This window comes from Leuresthes tenuis, unplaced genomic scaffold (genome assembly GCF_036924035.1).
Source record: "Leuresthes tenuis unplaced genomic scaffold, fLeuTen1.0.hap1 SCAF_2, whole genome shotgun sequence".
Lineage (NCBI taxonomy): Eukaryota > Metazoa > Chordata > Actinopteri > Atheriniformes > Atherinopsidae > Leuresthes > Leuresthes tenuis.
Genome location: NW_027325356.1, coordinates 3100712 through 3122581, shown reverse-complemented (window position 1 = coordinate 3122581; position 21870 = coordinate 3100712). Strand labels below are relative to the sequence as shown.

At 44.8% G+C, this 21870-nt stretch overlaps 1 protein-coding gene across 14 annotated transcripts in view; it reads left to right on the top strand.

Annotated features, from left to right (window-relative positions):
* ppfia1 (PTPRF interacting protein alpha 1) overlaps positions 1 to 21870 on the top strand; it is a 53859-nt gene that overhangs the window by 78 nt on the left and 31911 nt on the right. For all 14 annotated transcript variants that reach the window (XM_072379810.1, XM_072379809.1, XM_072379814.1 and 11 more), the window contains exons 1-9: positions 1 to 1044; positions 3299 to 3568; positions 16767 to 16868; positions 17109 to 17273; positions 17396 to 17470; positions 18259 to 18360; positions 19570 to 19803; positions 19937 to 20083; positions 20575 to 20709. The exon at positions 1 to 1044 is cut by the window's left edge. In XM_072379810.1, the coding sequence (XP_072235911.1) occupies positions 3299 to 3568; positions 16767 to 16868; positions 17109 to 17273; positions 17396 to 17470; positions 18259 to 18360; positions 19570 to 19803; positions 19937 to 20083; positions 20575 to 20709 (1230 nt within the window). In that variant the 5' untranslated portion in view covers positions 1 to 1044. The remainder of the gene's footprint in view (positions 1045 to 3298; positions 3569 to 16766; positions 16869 to 17108; positions 17274 to 17395; positions 17471 to 18258; positions 18361 to 19569; positions 19804 to 19936; positions 20084 to 20574; positions 20710 to 21870) is intronic.

Genomic DNA, 21870 nt, shown 5'->3' with positions numbered 1-21870 from the left:
GACTGCAAGGCGAGAGCTCCTGACAGAGAGCCACCATTGGCTGTCCCGACTGCCGAGGCTGGCAGGCAGAGGCGACGGGGAAGGACCCGGACTCACGGACTTTTAGGTGGAAATACCAAGAGAAACACCTGTAACTCTGACCGAAAGGAAGGGGATTTAAGTTTTTAATTGCACTTTGGATTCTCCAAACGGATTTAAAACGTCGCTGACGTTCAGTTTTCAGCTGGAAGTTTCCGAGCGGAGCGGTACCGTGATGTGGTGACGCGACTCCACTGCATCGACGGGAAGCTAACGTTAGCCGAGGCGCTAACGTTACTTGATAGATTAATTATTTTAGCAGAGCTTTGAAGACCTATTTCAGGACAATAATATTTTAGATACTTCAAAACACATTGTTATCACATATTGTATCATAATATGTACTTTTATATCAAATAAATATTAAGATTGAGTGAGTTAGTACACCAAACTAGGGATCATTAGCTACCTAGCAGGCTAGTAGCTAACGTTGGCTAGCTGACGACTTTAAACTGACTCCAAGCCAAAGATTTCTGTTTTAAATTAGCTAGCAAGGCTGCAGTTTCCACGTCACTAAACTGTATCACTACATGACTGTTAGTTATGAAATGTTATTTTCGTCGAGTTGAACTTTATGTACTGCTGCGGCCGTTTGTTTTGATGTGCAAAAATAGACACTTTACTTCCAAATCCAGGTATGCAATCATCGAGTCACCAGCTCACTTACTGCTAGCATGCTAACGTTTAGTTAGCCGGCCAAACTTGGAATACTGCCCCCTGCTCAACTTTGTGGGTTTGAGGCCTTAAAGAGAAATATTTTCAAAACCTTTTTTTTTCATAAAAGAAAAAGAAAAAACCAAGGGTTCCCTTTCACAGCCTTGACGCATCCCGGCTTCTGAATGAGTTTGGATATTTGTGAAGCTTCATAAAGGCTGTGACTCACAGTTGGAGTACCTGGACTTTGCTTTTATTCATCTTCATAACGGGGAATTACAGAGGAATCTGGAATAACGCTGTATTTCAAAGGTGAGGAGGCTTATATTACACTGTATAGCCTTATTCCAGCTGTGTTGTCACCTCCTCTCAGTGGGTAATTCTGGACTTTTCATCCACTTTTGGCTCAGGATGCTTCATGATTAAAGTGTAATATTTACTTCACACTCGTCTGAGTTTAAAATATATCTAATTTTACACTTTTAGATGTAATGTGAACAGTTCATGTTAATTGAGGGACACGCAGAGCAGCTGTCAACCGTTTAATCTCAGTAAAGAAATGCTCCAACATTGTTCCCCCGCTGTGAGGAGTTCAGAGATTTTAAGGAGTATTCTCAAGGGTTTAACATCCATATCTTTAGTTTTTGACGTATTGCACGTCTCTGCCATCTGTCACTACCTCTGATGCTGAACGACCCTCCCCCTCATTCCTGATCCTGAGTGGCCTGACCTCAATATGAAGCGTTGCTTCAGTGTTTTGCTTCTGCTAAATTAGGTTAAGTTTGGCTCATTCTACCAGGAACAGTGTTTATCCTCTGAAACATGCAGATGATTAAGAATGACCAGGTCTGGTTTTGTCTGGTTAATTAGCATGAAACTAGTATGATCCAGCTCGTGAACGCGGTCCTGTTGGTGCACTGAACCGAACACAGTGGCTTCTTAAAGGAAATGGGTTTTGGCACCTCGGGCTTTGTAAAGAATGTGCTGAAGGCAGAGCTCTGCCTGCCACAGAGCTCTTACTCTACTTGTTCTAATTTGTAAGTTGCTCCGTGTAGGTATGTTAAATCCAGCTCACATGACTCTTGGCTTTTTGTCTGGAGGCCTGTCTGCAGGATGCAAGTCCCTCGGCTTTATTTCCTGAGATCTTCCTTCCCAACAGTTCGATGCAGCATCGTTCAGTGAGCTCAAGACACCCCAGATTTCACATTTATGTCTCGTTTTTCTTGTCTAAACAAAGCTTGTGATGGTTAACTTCTGTCCCAAAGTAGTTGAATGACAAATAACAATCAGTAAGTGGATGATTTCCCTCTGTTTTCTCTGTGTAGGTCACGTTGATTAAATCACTTGCTGCCTGCCTTATCTCAAATCTGTGAAGACTGAGATTGTGTTTAAAACACGAGCAACGGGCCAGTTTTTAAACTAACGGAGCTGTCTTAGGCCTCCTATTTCTTTACTGTTTGCGTAGTTCTTTCTTTAAATGTAATTATGTTTTTCAGGCTGCTAGATTTGACCTTTTCTGGTGTCGGTCAGGGTGGATTCTGAGGAAGGGAACGGATAAAAAAGACCAGAGGGATCTCACCCACACACCAGAAGACTTCGAAAAGACTCTGAAAGACTATCAGCTCACATCTAAAGACGAGTGTTTAGGGTTTTTAGTCCCAGACTAGCCTCAGACTAAAGATTTTACAAACACTGGGCATCTTGTAGGGTCACTATTTACACTATTATCTATTGGTTGTTGATTGTGTTACGCCACTGCAAAACTTAACGATTGAGATGACAGGAGCGCGCCGAGACTCGTTAAGTTTAAGGTGTTAATCTGCAGCCTGCGACCGCGTTTCATTCCAGTCTCTCCTCAGTCTTTGGATCATATCAAACATGTTTAATATTATCAGGTCGCAGTGACTTAACACCATCAACAGCCAATAGATGAGCTCTGACAGCATCAGAAACAGGAAAGCAGACAGTCAATAACAAACATGTCGGCGGATGAAGAAGAACGAGCGACCAGCAGCTGAAAATGGACTGTCTGTGTCATATTCTGTGGCGTTTTCTCCTCTTTTTGTTGGGTTTTTCACTACAAACCACTGCACAGACCAGAGCAGCTGCAGCTAAAAGCTGCTTCTCCTCCATGTTTGTAAAACTTCTGCTGAGCATGATGGGAAAAAATCTAAAAATCTAGTTGTAGTCTTGTAAATAGTGACCCTAAAAGAGTCTTTACTCTTTAGTCTGAGGCTCGTCTGGGACTAAAAACTCTAAACGTCTTTAGATGTGAGCTGATAGTCTTTCAGAGTCTTTTCAGAGTCTTTTCAGAGTCTTTTCTAAGTCTTTTCTAAGTCTTCTGGTGTGTGGGGAGCATTCGAGATACTGAACTCTCAAAGGAAATTAAATAAAAATCGTCGAGGATATTTTCTAAATGGTTTTGTTGAGAATTGCAGAAGACATGAAGTTGCAATGAAATCTTGTTTCTGTTCAGACTGCAACAGCTTTTCACCTTCTTTCCTCATCATTCTCTTATTTCTTTTTTTCACAAACTCCTGCTCCATCGTGGTTGCTATGGCGGCAGATGATGTGCGAGGTGATGCCCACCATCAGCGAGGCCGAAGGGCCCGGCGGGGGAGGCGGCAGCGGCCGCCGAGGCTCCGGCTCCCCGCTGCAGTCGGACTCCGAGGGTCACTTCGAGTCATTGATGGTGTCCATGCTGGAGGAGAGGGATCGTCTTCTGGAGACTCTGAGAGAGACTCAGGAGAATCTGGGTCTGACTCAGGGCAAACTGCATGAAGTGAGCCACGAAAGGGACTCGCTGCAGAGGCAGCTGAACACCGCTTTACCACAGGTGAGTCAGAGGGTCGCTTTTCATGAGCCACCCCCCAAAAACAAGCTCGAGACGGAGCGTTACCTGATAGCCTTAAACCAGCGTGTTCCAGCATTTTGTATTAGTTTAAACACCTTTTATAATGTTGATATTCGGGATGGGTTCAGGTTTCATTTCATTGCGATTCCGAAGCGATCCGTCAGGGTTGAAAAAACCCTGCCTTTTCCTGTTAGCAGCTACAGGCTGCGTCTTGTACAGTCAGGTAGACAAAACAAGCGCTCCTGGTGTGAAATTAAATTACACGAGGAACAAAACTAACCCGCCTGAAAGGAAAGTGACGCAGACTTCTTCGATCCGTGTGAGTCCAACACGTCAGTGTCACTTTTGAGTAAAAGTGAGCCTATCTGAAGGGGTAAAAGGCACTTTTCTTCCTGAAAGAACACTTAAACAAGCCCTCAGTTGGTCTCTAAATATCAGAACAGGGCTTATTTTTTCTTCTTCAACTGTTTTGCATCCAATTAAAATGCAATAAACTCTTCAGAGTAATTAGCTTGCGATAGCTCCAACATGATGTGAAGGAACTCCTGACCCTGGCTTTGTCCTGGTCTCGCAGGTCTTTGTTGTATTAATTACTCGGGTTTTATGTTTGAAACGAAGGCTTCGGGTTCCACCTGTTAATTATGCAAAGGACAGCAGAAGTCTGGTCACCTGTGAGGCATCGCTGCAGTTTTGTTTGAGCGTGCATCTTGGATTTTTACTAAATAAGGAAGAGGAGTGACGAGCGCTCACAGCCCTGTGTTTAACAGACAGATGAGTTGTTTCTTTATCGAGAAAATGGCGGGTTTTCCTCCCAGAGAAAAGATCTCAACTTTCTGATTATTAACTCCACAGTGAGGAATTTTCTAGCCTTTGTCTATAAAGCATAAAAAGATAAGAAAAAGGTTAGTTGTCATCCAGTCAGACGTAGAAATCTGCTGAACCTTGGAAAGATTTTTGAGACAATGAATCGAGGATTTATTCGGGCTAAAAAGCTAAAGATATTAAGGCTTTAATCCTGTCGACGGAGGGCCATCTCACAATCAGCTGCATGTGTAGGTTATTCCAGACTCGTCTTCAAAGCGTTGCTTTTAAGCAGGAGGGCAGATAAAGAGAAGATATTTTTAGAAAGGGTTTGCAGTTAAAATGTTTTTAATCACAAGTACATCTTTAACCCTTTCAGACCTCAGGCAGCATATGTTCAAGCCTGACGTGCCCCGAGCGTCTCATTTTAAAGACAAAATGATAATAAATGTGTATTTTCTGCAAACTTAAAGGCAAAGTCCATCATTTGCATCATTTCTATCAGTGAATATAAACCTTTTTGTCCACGTCCTCGTCTGAACGGCTCGTTTTATTTGATGAATTTGCCTGTGAGCCTCTTTGTTCCTGTTTGAATATGTGCTTTTGCTGTTGTAAAGCTGTCGTCTATCAGGCCTGCAGGTGTGTGTTTCTGGAACGGAACGACGTCCAGATGTTAATGGTTTCGGGGCACATCTGTTCACATAAGCCACACTCTTTTTTTCTTTTTTTCTGGTGCAGAAATAGTTGAGCAGCATTCAGTTCTGCCTCAGATTACTCTGCAGTAGTCTCTGGTTCTTATCTCACTTTGGGTCCTGCTCTCGGGGCTACAGCAGTGGGCACAGCTCGCTTTTTCTTCCCAGACAGTGTCTGGATCTGACGCTGATGGGAACAACCTGTGGACTTTGCTCCTCTCTGTGAGAGGCTGACGTCTTCGTTGCTTATCAGAAATCGTGGTCCAACGCAGCCTTCATGTGGTCACAGTTTCAGGCCTTTAGTTGTATTTCCCAGCCTCCAAAGCCCTGAGACTAAACCTGGTTCTACCAGCTGTGGGATGGGGTTAAATCGGCTTTTTTAACCAGCTGAAACCATGTTTAAGGAACCAGAAAAGTGTTGAAAGTGAACAGAGGGTAGAAAGATAAGGGAATGACACAGTTTTTCATTCTAACCACATGACTTTTCTGTGTCTAAAGCGCTTCTCAGACATGTTATACCTGACATTAAAGGCTTCATCAGTGGTAAAGCAGCAGCTTCATGCACACGTTTTCATGACAATGCGATATCAGGACATGACGCATGACATCAGCGTTGGGGCGGGACCCGCCGACCTGCCTTTTCACTGCCGTCACCATTTTAATTGCAACCAGAAATGTCCAAATGTCCCATTTCTCACCACACTGTTAGTGTAGCCAAAAAGTGTAGCAACAATGTGATTCCAGCTGTTTTAAACAGGTTTTAGAGATGAACTTGAACTGCATTGATGGATTTGATGGTTTTTATTCGGTTTTATTTTAAGTGGGTTGTTTTTTTCATGATATCTGTTTGGATATGAAAGGGAAGAAGGCAGAATTTAGTTTCCAAACTGAGGCTTTCAAATAGAAATAAACGTGTTTATGGGGAGTAAGTTTCATATTGGTTTGGACTTCCAGGCTTTGTAACATTTGCTCACAGCACAAGAGGCTGATTCCTGCTTTAATGTGTGGAAATGATGGAAAATAAGTCCCACTTTACGTTGTTCTATCTGTCTCTGCTTTAGACTCCAACCTCGTGACGAACACTTTTACTCCCACGTGTTCTGTACCAGTTCGAACACGCAGGCGTATTAAATATTTATGCTTAGGCGTGTCCTAACTTCCAACTGATACTGTATGTTGCAGCGTAAGTGACTCATTACTTTGCAGAGGTGTGTAAAGTCATTTTAGAGACTGAAATGCCCGAGTTGATGCAGATTTACCGCATTTGATGTTTAATGTTTCGGCCTTTTCACACATTCCCTTCAAGCTGGCACTGATGTGCCTTCAGATAACAGTTATTCTGATCCGGAGCCTGGATCCACACACACCTACTGGCTGATTATGGGGAATCTCACCACCTCTGTTGACATGGATTTGTTGTGGACTTGTTAAGGAGTCTTTTTACAACAGCGGCTCAGGCTGACTTCACACCAGCTGTGTGGTTCATTTGGCTGCAGCTGCTTCCCATCTCAGGCTCTGGCACGGTGCCCATGGTACCTTAAAAGCAGTTCTTAGCAGAAAATCTACAACTAGAACCTTTGTATGCGATCATCTTGACCTCATGTCCACAGCAGTGCATCTTTCACTGCGGCTTCAGTGTTTAGGAAACGTTTTACAGACATTAAAACTGTCCTAAAGTTGTGTGAGACTGATGCCAAGCGACAGCCGAGTAACCTTCTCATGTCAACCATGACACGAAACTCTGAATTCTTTGCCATTACCAAAGGTATTGTTGTAATGAAATATTAATGCTGGTAGTTGCAGCGCTGCCACAGAAGGAAGGTGTCTTTCTCCCCTCCTTTTGTGACTTATCTCGCAGAGTTTAGGGTTTTCTTACTGGCTTCTCGCTTGCATTCACAGCTCTAAGTATAGTTGGTAGCTGTTTAAACTGATCTTTCTGGTTATTTGGGCTCAGTGTTTCCACGTCTACATCTTCTCGGTGCCGTGAGTGTCTGAACCAGAGGAGGAGCTGCTGTCTGACCATAAATTCCACCAAAAAGCGATGTTTTTTGGGCTCAGGTGGTGGGAATAAAACATTCTGACAGGGAATTATCAGAAAGCTCGGACAGGTGTGCTGTCAGTTGTTTTATAGCCTAATCTATAGGACTGGAGAAGATGGGCTTTTATGCTTTTAAGTGATAAAGCTGAACGTTTGGGGGGGAAAGGAGCTTCTTATTATTAATTATTAATATCAGTAACCTCTTCCAGAAAGCTGATTTACAGCATGTTGTGGCTGTCTGTTGGCCCAGTCGTCCGGCTCCTTGTTTTCCTTCTTTATTGGAGAAAAAAGGTGGCATGCGTCCACATTTATTTACCCTGGATACTTAGATAACAGCCTCTAACCTGCCTGTGTGTTCAGTTTACAGGTTTAGATAAAGCTGAGGGACAAAAGAACCTTAAAAGAACATGCTAATTGATTTGAGACGCACTCCTTGCAGCCGTAAGAGGAATAAAATTGGTGTCTCTAAGACCCAGCGGTAGGTAAAGGGGAGGCACAGCTTTCCGCCTGGTTCCCTCCCTCCTGGTGAGTACCCTCCGACAGGAATGCACAAACATTCCAGACCAGCTTGCTCACACGTCAGCAGCTCTTTGCAGCTCCAGTGGTGCCCTGTTTTGTGGTGTAAATGCAGCTTTTTTTGCTTTTCTGGTGCATATATTCTGTGTGTAACCCATTGCCACCAGTTCTGCTGTCTCTCTGCCTCTCTAAGATCAGGTGGTGAAGGCAGTTTCTGTGCTTCGGTGTTGCAATAGTTTAGTTTGAAGTGGACATCTCTGCTTTGTGTTTGTCTGTGACTGCAGTAACGGTTAAAAAAGAAAGCGGTTATGGTCGGTTACGTGCTTTGTGTTGTTTATTTCACAATTTTCCATCCTTCTTGCAGACTGGCAGCAGCCCACCAGACTGTTGCTGTTCTCCACTAATTCATTGTTGAGAAACAGAATATAAAAGACGAAACTTCCAAACCTACAAAACGTAATTACGAGACCACACAACACCATCAAAGACGTTTGTTCGTTAGTTGAGAAGCTCCAGGGAGAATTCAATTAAATTTTATTTATAAAGCGCCAGATTACAACAATTGTCATCGAAAGGCACTTAAATAATAAAGTCCAATTCAAGCCAATTGGAATTCAATTCATTGTAATCATAATCAAATTAATTCATATGGAGCCAATTCAAAAATAATATCCGAGCTAAGGAAACCAACAGATTGGACCGAAACTTGTCTTCAGTCCAATCTCCCGTCCTGAGCCTGAGGGACTGTGGAAAGGAACGACTCCCTTTAACAGGAAGAAACCTCTGGCAGAACCAGAACCAGGAAGAAACCTCTGGCAGAACCAGACTCAGGAAGAAACCTCTGGCAGAACCAGAACCGGGAAGAAACTTCTGGCAGAACCAGAACCAGGAAGAAACCTCTGGCAGAACCAGACTCAGGAAGAAACCTCTGGCAGAACCAGAACCGGGAAGAAACTTCTGGCAGAACCAGAACCAGGAAGAAACCTCTGGCAGAACCAGGAAGAAACCTCTGGCAGAACCAGACTCGGGAAGAAACATCTGGCAGAACCAGACTCGGGAAGAAACCTCTGGCAGAACCAGACTCGGGAAGAAACCTCTGGCAGAACCAGACTCGGGAAGAAACCTCTGGCAGAACCAGACTCGGGAAGAAACCTCTGGCAGAACCAGACTCGGGAAGAAACCTCTGGCAGAACCAGAACCAGGAAGGGTCCATCCGCCTGGACCAGCTGGGGTTTGAGAAGACAGAAAAGAGGGAAAAGAGGGGGGAAAAACACCATAACACCATTCAAAGGATACCTGCTGGAACAGGGAAACACAAGTTAATAACCACAGTAATGTCACATGGACATAAAATCATTTGAGAAATTAAACAGAGGGAAAAGAGAGCAAAGTGAGGAAAGGTGTGACAGATGAGCTCCCCCAGCAGGCTGGGCCTATAGCAGCTTAACTATGGGATGTTTCCTGTTCTCCGTCTGGCCTGAAACTGTCGTACTTAAAGCCGGTAAGAAGAAGTGAAAGCGGCCGGCCTCAGTGCTGTGTGAGAACTGGCATTTAGAAAAGGCAAAATCCTGCTTCACAGTTGGTTTTCATTCTTTTGCTTCCTGTTACGAAGGGACCGGCTGACTGCAGTGACCAGACTCTGTATTCTGGTCAGTGGCACAATGGCCTGAATTGAAAGTGCGCTGTGGTAACAGCGAGACAAAGGCCAACTTGTTCCACACAGTGACATGAAAGTGACAGAGGGCAAGTGTTGCCTTTTGCCAAATGTGAGCTGAATTAGTAGCTTGAAAGGAAACGGACACAGGACCAGAGAGACGGGGCTGCACCTCTTTGTTCAGTTGGGTCCGAAGGCCAATTGCTTTGCTCTGTCTTTACCAGATAATCCACACGCATCTGTGTCTCTCTCCTACTCCCTGTACATGTTTCTTTGTTTTCAGACAGCAGCAGGAAGCGGTTCATAAGAAAAAGGTTGATGTTATTAACCACAATTTACCAACGAGCTTTGAGGCAGAACTTAAACTTCCTCCCACATCCTCACAGGAGGCTGGTTCCTTGTAGTTCCTGGGCTCAAATGAGATGCTCCACTGTAGCGCTGGTCGTAGTTTGACCATTCAGAGTCGACAGTACAGGACTTTCCTGGTGGTTTGGCAGCATTTTATCATCTCGAGTGAAGACGTGCAGTTCTCAGGGTCGGCTGCATCCCATTCAGATACCTCCACATAGTCTGAGAAGAAGCTGGGAACTCCGGTATTTTTAAACCTGGACCTTATTTCTGGCATGAAATCCGTTCATCTACTCACTGAGAACAGTTTGGTGAAAGTCGGCGTCCTTCGGAAGATATTTAGATAACTGGAGATCCATATAACGGAGTGAACGGGGCTTAGAGGATGCAGCCTCTAAATAAGGCATTATCTGTCTTTATTTCACCAATACTTTAAGAAGAATGAATGAATGAACGTGTGCTATTGCTCTGTTAGCTCATAGCTCTGTTAGCTCAGAGCTGCTGTTATGTGGCTACTTGCAGCTAAAGGAGAGCTAACGGAGGGATTTCTACACAGGCACTCTACTGGGACCACTTCATCCACACGCCCCCTGCAGCACAGTTTATTCACTCCGTGCTCTGTGACAGTCGGCTAACTTCACACAGAGTTTGCTGCTGATAGTTTTGTGCAACATGGCAGGATATTTATCAGATTTTTGAGGATGTGAACGTCGACTTTGAGTAAGATGGACGTTCTTACCGGAGTGAAAACCCTCTATAAGCCCCCCGATAGCCACCAATAACAACAACACAGCAGCTATGAGCTAACAGAGCTATAGCACACGTTCATTCATTCATTCTTCTTAAAGTATTGGTGAAATAAAGACAGATAATGCCTTATTTAGAGGCTGCATCCTCTAAGCCCCGTTCTCTCCGTTATATGGATCTCCAGTTATCTAAATATCTTCCGAAGGACGCCGACTTTCACCAAACTGTTCTCGGTGAGTAGATGAACGTATTTCATGCCAGAAATAAGGTTTAAAAATACCGGAGTTCCCCTTTAAGGTCGATGTAGGTACATTTCTATGAGGAGCTTTTACATGAAGCCATCAGGCACATCTGGACCATCGGTGGTGTGAATGTTTCTATTGTATTTTGGGTGTGTGCTAGGGTTGGGCCATAAATTAAGTCTAAGTATCTTTACAATCTAATAATTGTCCTTGCCTTGTTGATATTATTATTATGTCTTTAAAACTAGGATGGTTACAAGTCTGTAACTACGACAGCTTGAAGGGTTGAAAATCCGGTCTCGTCTCTGTTGTCGCTGTCACTTTTAGCATCTCAGTGAGAGAAATGAATCGTCTGAGTGCAGCGAGCTCTGTGAAAATAAGCTTGTACACCGAGTTGTCCTGTTCCCACCGACGGATCCCCAGAGCTGCAGCTGGATCGCTGAATGTGGGCCTGAATGCACACTGAAGCCAGATGTTAGCAGATAAAAAGGGCGTTTAATGATTGTTCGGGAAGAGTTTCTTCATTTCATCATCTTATGAAAAATCTAGAGTTGATCCACCTACAATCTTACAGATCTTTATTGAAAGATTTGCAGTTATTAACATTATAATAATGCTGATGAAGCGTATTCTTGACATGACAGATTTTCCAAAGCATGTGAATTTATTGGCTTTCGTTCACAGCGTAGAAGGTGGAAACACTGAGTTATGGAAAGGATTTAATTCAGAATCATCGACATTCAGCCTCCTTCATCTCGTGTTGAGACTACAGGTTGTTTCTGCCGTTTCTGTTCCAACTTCTTAATAAGTTAGGAACCTGTCATTCCAGTTATGATCCAGCGTTTTGCAGCACAGAAAAGAGATAATTAAATAAACGTTCTCCCAGACTGTCAGTCTGTTGTGGGCAGCGGGCGAAGCAGCTCTGAATAAGAGCCATTGTGGTGTCTTAATTAGTTTTTGATGGTGAGTCCTCCTGTGGGCTGAACAGATGCTCTGCGCACAGTGTCAGATTTCAGCACACGCTTTAAGCTTTTAAGAACGGCTAAAGTCGTTATGCAGGAGGTGGGAGGCCTGCTGGTTCCCATCTCGGTTCCAAACGCAACGTGGATGGTCGGTGGCACCGAGTCGGAGAGATGAAGAGCTTATTCACGGGCCTGTTCTGCAGTTGTCACGCTGCGATATGTTGCCAAGTCGTACAATCCACAAATCCTATGAATTAGTGTTATGAAGCTTTTAAAATTAGCTCAAGATTTCAGTGGTTTCTGTTGTAAGAATAGAAAGAAGTCCAGAGGAATGTCAGGCATGCTATAAATGATTATTTAACATTGTCAGGGAATGACATTGAGCTTCATGGAGCATGCCGTCATTTCCCACATGCTGTGTATATATATGTATATATGTATATATATATATATATATATATATATATATATATATATATATATAGCAGCGGCTTTCTATTTAGATCTTTACATTTCGGTATGACCACATAAAGCTTTTTCTGCAGGCTTTTCCCCGAGCAGTCGACGTGCTTCATTAAAACAAAACTAGAGTCACTGAAAAATGCGACATGACTAAAGTCATAATTGTTTTCTCGAGACATTATTCAATCACAGAAGTCTCGTGTTCACATATTTTTCTCTCCACTGTTGTGTCGAGTGCTGGAGCAGCTTTTTGAGTGTTCTTCTCTGTTTTGGTGCACTGTTCCTTTAATAGGTTGGCACACATATTCATGCCCCCCTCCCCCTTTAATCCACTCCTCTGTTCTAAGGCTTACAGAGCAGCTCAGTCCTTCTAACCAGCATCTAACTCATTGACACTCACTCACTGAGCCGTGCACCAGTTTAGCTGCAGGAGGATGTGGGATCAGGCCTCTGTGCCCATAGCTGGATTTGTGTGTGTGTGCGAGTTCACCGTCCATCTAAGGGTGCATTAACTATTTGAAATGTAGCCAATTAAGTACCTGCAAAGACAATAAAAGGACTGTTTGTTTCTGAGCTGTTTCAGAACGACTTTTATTTGCCTACTTTTACATTTTCTTTTAGCAGTCGGTTACATGAGCGCCATCGGATCGGATTAATGGCTAAATTAGACATGTAGACGCCTTAATCTGACTAAAATCGGATCGGATCGAATTAAGAGCCTGAGATAACTCGATCAAAACGTGCACTGAACGTGCACGTAGACGACAGTGGATCGCATCGAGCGTTCTGCTCATGCTCCAGATTTTTTCACCCGGAAGTGGAAGGAGACGATATTCCTGTTGTTGTCGTCAGAAAGAAAGAAACAAGGCGATGGAGAAGGCGCCGTTGTGCATCGTCTGTGCCATAACCAGCTCATCACAGATGGAGAGGGACGCAGCTTCATCTCGCTCTGCGTTCGCCATCTTTCTGAATGCCTGAGTTTGTTGTTGTTGGTGGTGAAGACGTCAACAGGAAGTGGCTCTATTAGCGATAGCTGAAATGGGGACAGCGCCACCTATGGTACCGGGGTATGACCTGCTTTGTGCCAGTGATTCCATTCATTCACCGCCATATATCCAAGGATAATTACCCTCAAATAAGGAGCAGAACCCAACTGTAGCTGTAATCCAGTTAATCTCATCATGTGGACCCACTGAAGCACATTGAAGCTCAGTGACGTCTTATTGGTGCTTCTGCCGTAACTCTGCATGAAAACTCATAAAACTCACCTGGTCCTCGCCAGATCTTAAAATGAGGTTAATATGACCTCAACCGAAGAACAATACATGACATGTTAAAAAAACTGAGACAAAACACAGTAGCAGTGAGTGTAAAACTAAGTGAACCCCTGATCCAGCAGCTTCAGCAGCAGTGAGCTGCAGTGATGGTTTCCTGTGGGACGTTATCAGTCTCTCTCATGGTTCTGGAGGAATCTCGGCCCTCTTCTCTCCAGCGCTGCTTCAGCTCATTGAGGTTTGCAGCATTGGTTTCTGCACAGCTCTCTTAAGGTCCCACCACAGCATTTCAGTCAGGCTGAGGTCTGGACTCTGACTGGACCATTGCAACACCTTGATTCTTCTCTTTTTCACACATTCTGCTGTAGATCTGCTGCTGTGTTTGGGATCTTTGTCCTGTTGATGAGCCAGTTTCAGCCCAGCTTTAGCTGTGGGACAGATGGCCTCACATTTGACTCTAGAATACTTTGGTATCCAGAGGAGTTCATGGTGGACTCAATGACTGCAAGGTGCCCAGGTCCTGTGGCTGCAGAACCAGCCCAGATCATCAGCCCTCCACCACCGTGCTTGACAGCTGGTATGAGGTGTTTGTGCTGATATGCTGTGTTTGGTTTCCTCCAAACGTGCTGCTGTGCATTAGGACCAAACAGCTCCACTTTGCTCTGGTCTGTCCAAAGGACATTGTTCCAGAAGTCTTGTGCTTTGTTCAGATGCAGCTTTGCAAACCTAAGCTGTGCTGCCATGTTCTTTTTAGAGAGAAGAGGCTTTCTCCTGCAGCCCTTCCAAACAAGCCGCCCTTGTTCAGTCTTTTTCTAACTGTGCTGTCATGACCTTTAACCTTTAACATGCTAACTGAGGCCTGTAGAGTCTGAGATGTAGCTCTGGGCTTTTTCACCTTGGGGTGACCTTTAACCTTTAACATGCTAACTGAGGCCTGTAGAGTCTGAGATGTAGCTCTGGGCTTCTTCACCTTGGGGTGACCTTTAACCTTTAACATGCTAACTGAGGCCTGTAGAGTCTGAGATGTAGCTCTGGGCTTCTTCACCTTGGGGTGAACTTGCTGGGACGTCCACTCCTGGGAAGATTGACAGCTGTCCTGAATGTTTTCCACTTGTGAATAATCTTTCTCTCTGTAGAATGATGGACTCCAGATAGTCTGGAAATGGCCTTATAACCCTTCCCAGACTGATGGGCAGCAACAGCTGCTTCTCTGAGATAATTTCTGATGTCTTTCCTCCTTGGCATCGTGTTAAACTGACAGAACTTCTGCTTTTATAGAGCTGCTCACACTGACTGAGGATCAGTTAATCAGAGCATTGATCAGCAGCTCCTGGCTGCTACTTACCCTCATAATTCTTGTGGAAGCATTAGGGGTTCACTTAGTTTTTCACGCACTTTTTCTGCATTCTGGCTTCTTTTTTTTCCGTTAAATGGAAAATAACACAGGATCATGTGATATCCGTGGTTGTATTTATGTAACTTGAGCACCAGATGATTCTGATCTATAAAGCCTGAGAATTGCCACATACACATAACTCTAAAAAATGACTGAAGAAGCTGAAAAAGGACGGTTGCAAAGGGTAGAAACATGGCTACATCTCAAAGTTGCTCTACAACTAAACTTCAGGATTTGCTCTGGAATGTAGGAAGTAAGCAACTCTGTAATTACCCCTGTGCCTTCCTCTTAAGGCCTCCCATTGGCTAACAGAGAGTGGAGATCTTATTTGGAGCCAATAGCAAAGTCCTGCTTTCTCCTCCAGTGCAGCAGAGTCTTTGCCAAGTGCTGGAAGAGCTCAGAGGCTGAATGGGAGGAAAGGGAGAATAACTGCGGTAGTGACAGAGAAGAAGAACGATCAGTTCCAGCAGCTCTTTACTCCTCTCTGCCCCCCCCCCAGCACACACACACACCCTCAGAAATAGCAAAAATACCTCCCCACTCACTGTGCTTATGCTACAGGGCAAAAAATCAGGATGGCACATTCTTTAAGGGTCCGGCCATGCATGTAATCCCTAAAAGCAGTATGTGAGTGCATTTATTTGATGAAAACCTGAAGAATATGTGAGTAACGTAAGCCTCACACAGAGGTGATGTATTCTGCAGCTTCCCACAGGTATGGAGGTGTCCAGCTGCGTTAGTCTATGGGTTTTAGACAGAAGGTTTAGGCTTATTATCGACAGTGGGCGGTCGTCCTCTCCGGTTCTGTTGCTTCTGATGTGAACGTGACCTGGTCCTTAACAGCACGGAAACACATGAAAATGCAGTTATTCGCTTTGGGCTCATTGCGTTAACTGTAACTACACAAAGGAAGATGATGTTTGAACTAGTTTCTGAGGTTTACCATGGAAGTGATTAAAGGGCAGCTCCGGTATTTTTAAACCTGGACCTTATTTCTGGCTTGAAATACGTTCATCTGCTCACCGAGAACAGTTTGGTGAAAGTCGGCGTTTATTGAATCATCTAGATAACTGGAGATCCATATAACGGAGTGAACGGGGCTTAGAGGATGCAGCCTCTAAATAAGGCATTATCTGTCTTTATTTCACCAATACTTTAAGAAGAATGAATGAATGAACGTGTGCTATAGCTCTGTTAGCTCATAGCTGCTGTTATGTGGCTACTTGCAGCTAAAGGAGAGCTAACGGAGGGATTTCTACACAGGCACTCTACTGGGACCACTTCATCCACACGCCCCCTGCAGCACAGTTTATTCACTCCGTGCTCTGTGACAGTCGGCTAACTTCACACAGAGTTTGCTGCTGATAGTTTTGTGCAACATGGCAGGATATTTATCAGATTTTGACGACGACTTTGAGTACGATGGACGTTCTTAGTGAATGAGCTGTGCTGCAGCGGTGCGTGTTGATGATGTCATCCCAGTAGATGAGTGTGTAGAAAGCCCTCTATAAGCCCCCCGATAGCCGCCAATAACAACAACACAGCAGCTATGAGCTAACAGAGCTATAGCACACGTTCATTCATTCATTCTTCTTAAAGTATTGGTGAAATAAAGACAGATAATGCCTTATTTAGAGGCTGCATCCTCTAAGCCCCGTTCACTCCGTTATATGGATCTCCAGTTATCTAAATATCTTCTGAAGGACGCCGACTTTCACCAAACTGTTCTCTGTGAGTAGATGAACGTATTTCATGCCAGAAATAAGGTTTAAAAATACCGGAGTTCCCCTTTAATTATGTCCACGAGGTGACATTTAGTGAGATTTGACCAGATTGTGTTACTATGACCACATAAAGATGGCAAAAATATTGTGCTGTAATCCATTATCTGTGTAACAGGGGGTCACATCAAAGGGGGGGGTATGATTGCACCTCTGTTTGCAGCCTATGAACAGTCCTCAGATGGTTTTAGTAGATTTTAACCACTGTGCCGCCACAAAGACGGCGAGCAAGTAACGGGTACACGTTACCGTCCATTTGTGTTTCAGGAGTTTGCTGCGCTAACAAAGGAGGTGAACATGTGCCGGGAGCACCTTCTGGAGAAGGAGGAGGAGATCGCAGAGCTGAAAGCGGAGAGGAACAACACACGGGTTAGTAGAATACCTGGCAAATTCCTGTCTGTTTCCAGTGGAGCTGGTTGTCAAAACACAGGCCGACAAGTCAGTTTCTGCCTGATAATCCGAAGCATCGTCAACCTGCTTAATCATCAGCCGCAGACCACAGATCACACGACAGATGCTGATTAACAGGATTTTTTCAGGGTAGAAAATGTCGCTGTGTGAGTTCTCCCCGCGTGTTTTTAGTTGAGCGTTTTCTGCTTTTCTGCCCAGCTTCTGCTGGAGCACCTGGAGTGTTTGGTTTCTCGCCACGAGCGCAGTCTGAGGATGACCGTGGTGAAGAGGCAGGCCCAGTCTCCGGCCGGCGTCTCCAGCGAAGTGGAGGTCCTCAAAGCTCTTAAGTCACTTTTTGAACACCACAAAGCCCTCGACGAGAAGGTACAACTTAGTGTGTTTTTGGCTTTTTGAAGCAGGTTTGCGCCTGTTAACATCTGACCTACAGATTATTGGTGTTGTGAAGATGTGGCTGGAGGTTTGTTTATATCTGTCGTGTTTTTAAGGTAAGAGAAAGACTTCGTGTGGCTTTGGAGCGATGCAGCGTGCTGGAGGAACAGCTCACCATCTCACACAAAGAGGTAAGCAAACGCAGCATGAAACACTGACACCGAAATCTTTCAGAGCAGCAGATCAGAGTGGGAAGACCACATATGTCAAAGTCCGGTCCTGGAGGGCCGCTGTCCTGCAGGTTTTAGATGCTTCAACACACCTGATTCAGATTAAATGGATCTCTTCGGAAGATTAAGTTCTGCACAAGTCTGCTAATGAGGCATTGATCTGATTCAGGTGAAGCAGGGAAGCATCTAAAACCTGCAGGACAGCGGCCCTCGAGGACCGGAGTTTGACATCCCTGGTGAAGGCAGTGCTGGGGCTGGACTTTGCACTATATGGACCCCGAGCAGAAGAATCGAGTTGTGTGCATGTTAATCAGTCTAATCTTGACGGGCTCCTTTTACTTCCTGTGTCACGACACCGGCTTTCTTCACTCTTTCTTTGAATATAATAAAAAGCGATTCAAATGGAGGCAGACTCAAGGCTCCTCTGTGTGTTGAGTGGGATTAAGATTGACTAAAGGCCCAGAGGACGTCTGAGATTTGTCCCAGATTTCCTCTGTGCTTCCTGCCACTGCACTCGATACTCGAGTCCTCTTTTGTTCGCTGGATTCAGCCTCAGACTCACACATCAGCACAAACAGAAAGCCCACCACTCTGGTTTCATCTGAAAACCCCTGGAGCTTTGCTTCTTCTGCACAGATGTGCACAGATGCATGCACTGTGCTGGTTTTAGATGGCAGCAAAGCAGATGTTAGGATGTTAGGATGGTCATCAACAGGTGAAGGAATGACTCGGTCTGGTGTTTCCTGCAGCTGGCTTACCTCAGGGAGCAGAGCAGCCAGAAGAGAGGCCTGGCAGATGGAACCAGCGAGGTCAACCACAACTCTGAGAACACGCCCAGCACAAATGGCAAGGTGAGGATGCTCCGTGTGTTAAAGGCACGAAGAAGAGAAGCAAGAGGCAACAGGTTGATGTGTGACGAATATCTTCAGTTTGTTTGATGCCAACGACTTTAAATTCAGAAGAGATGCCATATAATCTATAGTTTTTATTTAATCTGATTTAATGCTAAAGGGGAACTCCGGTATTTTTAAACCTTCTTTCTGGCATGAAATACATTTATGTACTCACAGAGAACAGTTCGGAAGATATTTAGATAACTGGAGATCCATATAACGGAGAGAACGGGGCTTAGAGGATGCAGCCTCTAAATAAGGCATTATCTGTCTTTATTTCACCAATACTTTAAGAAGAATGAATGAATGAACGTGTGCTATAGCTCTGTTAGCTCATAGCTGCTGTTAGCTCATAGCTGCTGTTGCAACTGCAGGAGAGCTACCTCCCTCCCTCCATCCATCCATCCATCCCTCCCTTCATCCTCCCTCCCTTCATCCATCCCTCCCTTCATCCTCCCTCCCTTCATCCATCCATCCATCCATCCTTCCCTCCCTCCCTCTCTCCCTCCATCCCTTCATCCATCCCTCCCTTCATCCATCCCTCCCTCCCTCCCTCCCTCCCTCTCTCCATCCATCCCTCCCTTCATCCATCCATCCTTCCCTCCCTCCATCCCTCCCTCCCTCCCTCCCTCTCTCCATCCATCCCTCCCATCCATCCATCCCTCCCTTCATCCTCCCTCCCTTCATCCATCCATCCATCCATCCTTCCCTCCCTCCCTCTCTCCCTCCATCCCTTCATCCATCCCTCCCTCTCTCCAGCCATCCATCCATCCCTCCCTTCATCCATCCATCCTTCCCTCCCTCCATCCCTCCCTCTCTCCATCCATCCCTCCCATCCATCCATCCCTCCCTCCATCCCTCCCTCCCTCCCTCCCTCCCTCCCTCCCTCCCTCCCTCCCTCCCTCTCTCCATCCATCCCTCCCTCTCTCCCTCCATCCCTTCATCCATCCCTCCCTCTCTCCATCCCTCCCTTCATCCTCTCTCCCTCCATCCATCTTTCCATCCCTCCCTCCCTCCCTCCCTCCCTCCCTCCCTCCTCATCCATCCATCCATCCCTCCCTCTCTCCCTCCATCCCTTCATCCTCCCTCTCTCCCTCCATCCCTTCACCCCCCCCCCCCCCCAGTCAGTGAGTGATACCGTAACACATGCATGTTGCTTCCTCGCAGCGGTCGTCAGACGGCTCTCTGAGCCTGGAGGAGGAGTCTGGGCCCGGGTTCGGGAAGGTTGGTGAACTCCAGGAGGTGGTGGACCGTCAGACGGCCGATTTGGGCCAGATGAAGGAGCGCATGGCCTCTATGGTTTCACGCATCAATGAGCTGGAGGAGGACCTGGACACGGCCCGGAAAGACCTCATTAAGTCTGAAGACATGAACACACGGCTTCAGAGAGACCTGAGAGAGGTCCGTTTGCCCCGAAGTTATTCTGCTGTACATCAGTCAACTCTTTTAAATGAAAAAGAGTGATAATCTGAGCATGTTTGACCAGAGGACGGGTCAGACCACAGGAAAGTGATTCAGGTGTTTGTGTGTTCAGTCCATGGCTCAGAAGGAAGATATGGAGGAGAGGATCACCACCCTGGAGAAGCGGTACCTCGCAGCTCAGCGGGAGGCCACCTCCGTCCATGACCTGAACGACAAGCTGGAGAACGAAGTGGCCAATAAGGAGTCCCTCTTCAGACAAGTATGTGGCATGAGTTTGGTGTTTACCTTTCTTTAGTGTGTGCACACATCCAGTGCTTTCTGGGTCTCAGACATGGCTGCCAGCAGCGACCGCCTGCAGAGCTCCACGGCAGTTTTCAGACGGCTGCTCATGAATTCTTGCTGTATTCAGACTCTGGCTGGCGCAGCAGGACCTGAATGGAAAGCCTGGAAGACACTGGCTTGTTTCTTTGCTTGTGCTCACTGGAGATGGAGATGTCTTTCTCCTCTTTTCTCATGGGTTTTGTCTGCCTTTGTGTCAGTTTCAATGCTCTCTTCTTCACTTCCTGCCCACCCCACCCTTACGCATCTCCTCACCCTGTCTCCCTTTGTCTTCCCCTCTCTATCCCTGCCCTTCAGTCTGAGTTTCTTCCTCTCTTTGTACCTTGTGGAGCTGACTGAGGCCGGGACACAGGACAGATGAGCCGTCTACGTGTCTGCTGATGAATGTTTGCTTTGTTTTGTTTGTTGCAGACTGAGGAAAGAAACCGGCAGCTCCAGGAGAAGCTGGAACTGGCTGAGCAGAAGCTGCAGCAGACCATCCGCAAGGCGGAGACCCTGCCTGAGGTGGAGGCCGAGTTAGCCCAGAGGGTCGCCGCCCTCACAAAGGTACGAGCACCTGTCCAAAATACTGACGTAATGCTGCTTAGCCTCAAACTCTGGTCCGAGCTGAGATGATGCCCTCAGAGTTAAAGAAGTGCAACACTCCTGGCAGAGGCTGCAGAGGAAGCCATTGTTTCTTTTCCTCTAAATATCCACAGGATCTATTTATAGAAATATGGCTCCTGTGTGTGTTTTTCCATTTATAGTTTGAGTCTTTGTCTTGGACACTTGCTGCAGCTCAGCCTTAAAACTCAGCACCTTATTAGTATCGAGTCTGGCTCCCAGCTTTTTAATTCCACCTTTCATCTCAGTCTGTTTCCTTGGACTTTATTGGGAAGTAAGTTGCATCTGAAGCAAAGTTTTTGTTTTTTTTAATCTATTTCTTCAGAGAATTGAACCAAAAGTTTTTGTTTGTAAATTTTAGGGGTTTTTTTTGTAAATTTTAGGGTTTTTTTTTTGTAAATTTTAGTTTTTTTTATCTATTTCTTCAGAGAATTGAACCAAAAGTTTTTGTTTGTAAATTTTAGTTTTTTTAATCTATTTCTTCAGAGAATTGAACCAAAAGTTTTTGTTTATAAATTTTAGTTTTTTTTGTTGTAAATTTTAGTTGTTTTTTTTTGTAAATTTTAGTTTTTTTTATCTATTTATTCAGAGAATTGAACCAAAAGTTTTTGTTAGTAAATTTTAGTTTTTTTTATCTATTTCTTCAGAGAATTGAACCAAAAGTTTTTTTTGTAAATGTTAGTTTTTGTTTGTAAATTTTAGTTTTTTTAATCTATTTCTTCAGAGAATTGAACCAAAAGTTTTTGTTTGTAAATTTTAGTTTTTTTTTTATCTATTTCTTCAGAGAATTGAACCAAAATGTAGTGATTTTAAATTTTAAAAGGTCCTATGGGCATAAACAACCAGATTGCTCACCTGATGCAGCTTTTTTCCATTAAAGATCAGAGGAAATTGAGCTCAAAAAGATCCTTTTTCAGCCTTTTAAGCACGAAAATCACCCCGAATATTCAGTTGATTATTCATTGTTACCAGAATTATATGTTTAATTCACCTCTAAGTTCGATTTATATTGCTTGAAAAAAATAACCACACTGCAGGTAACAGTTTTCAGTTGTTTTTCCTTGTTTTTTTTTATAAATGTTCAGATTAATTCCTCCGTTTTAC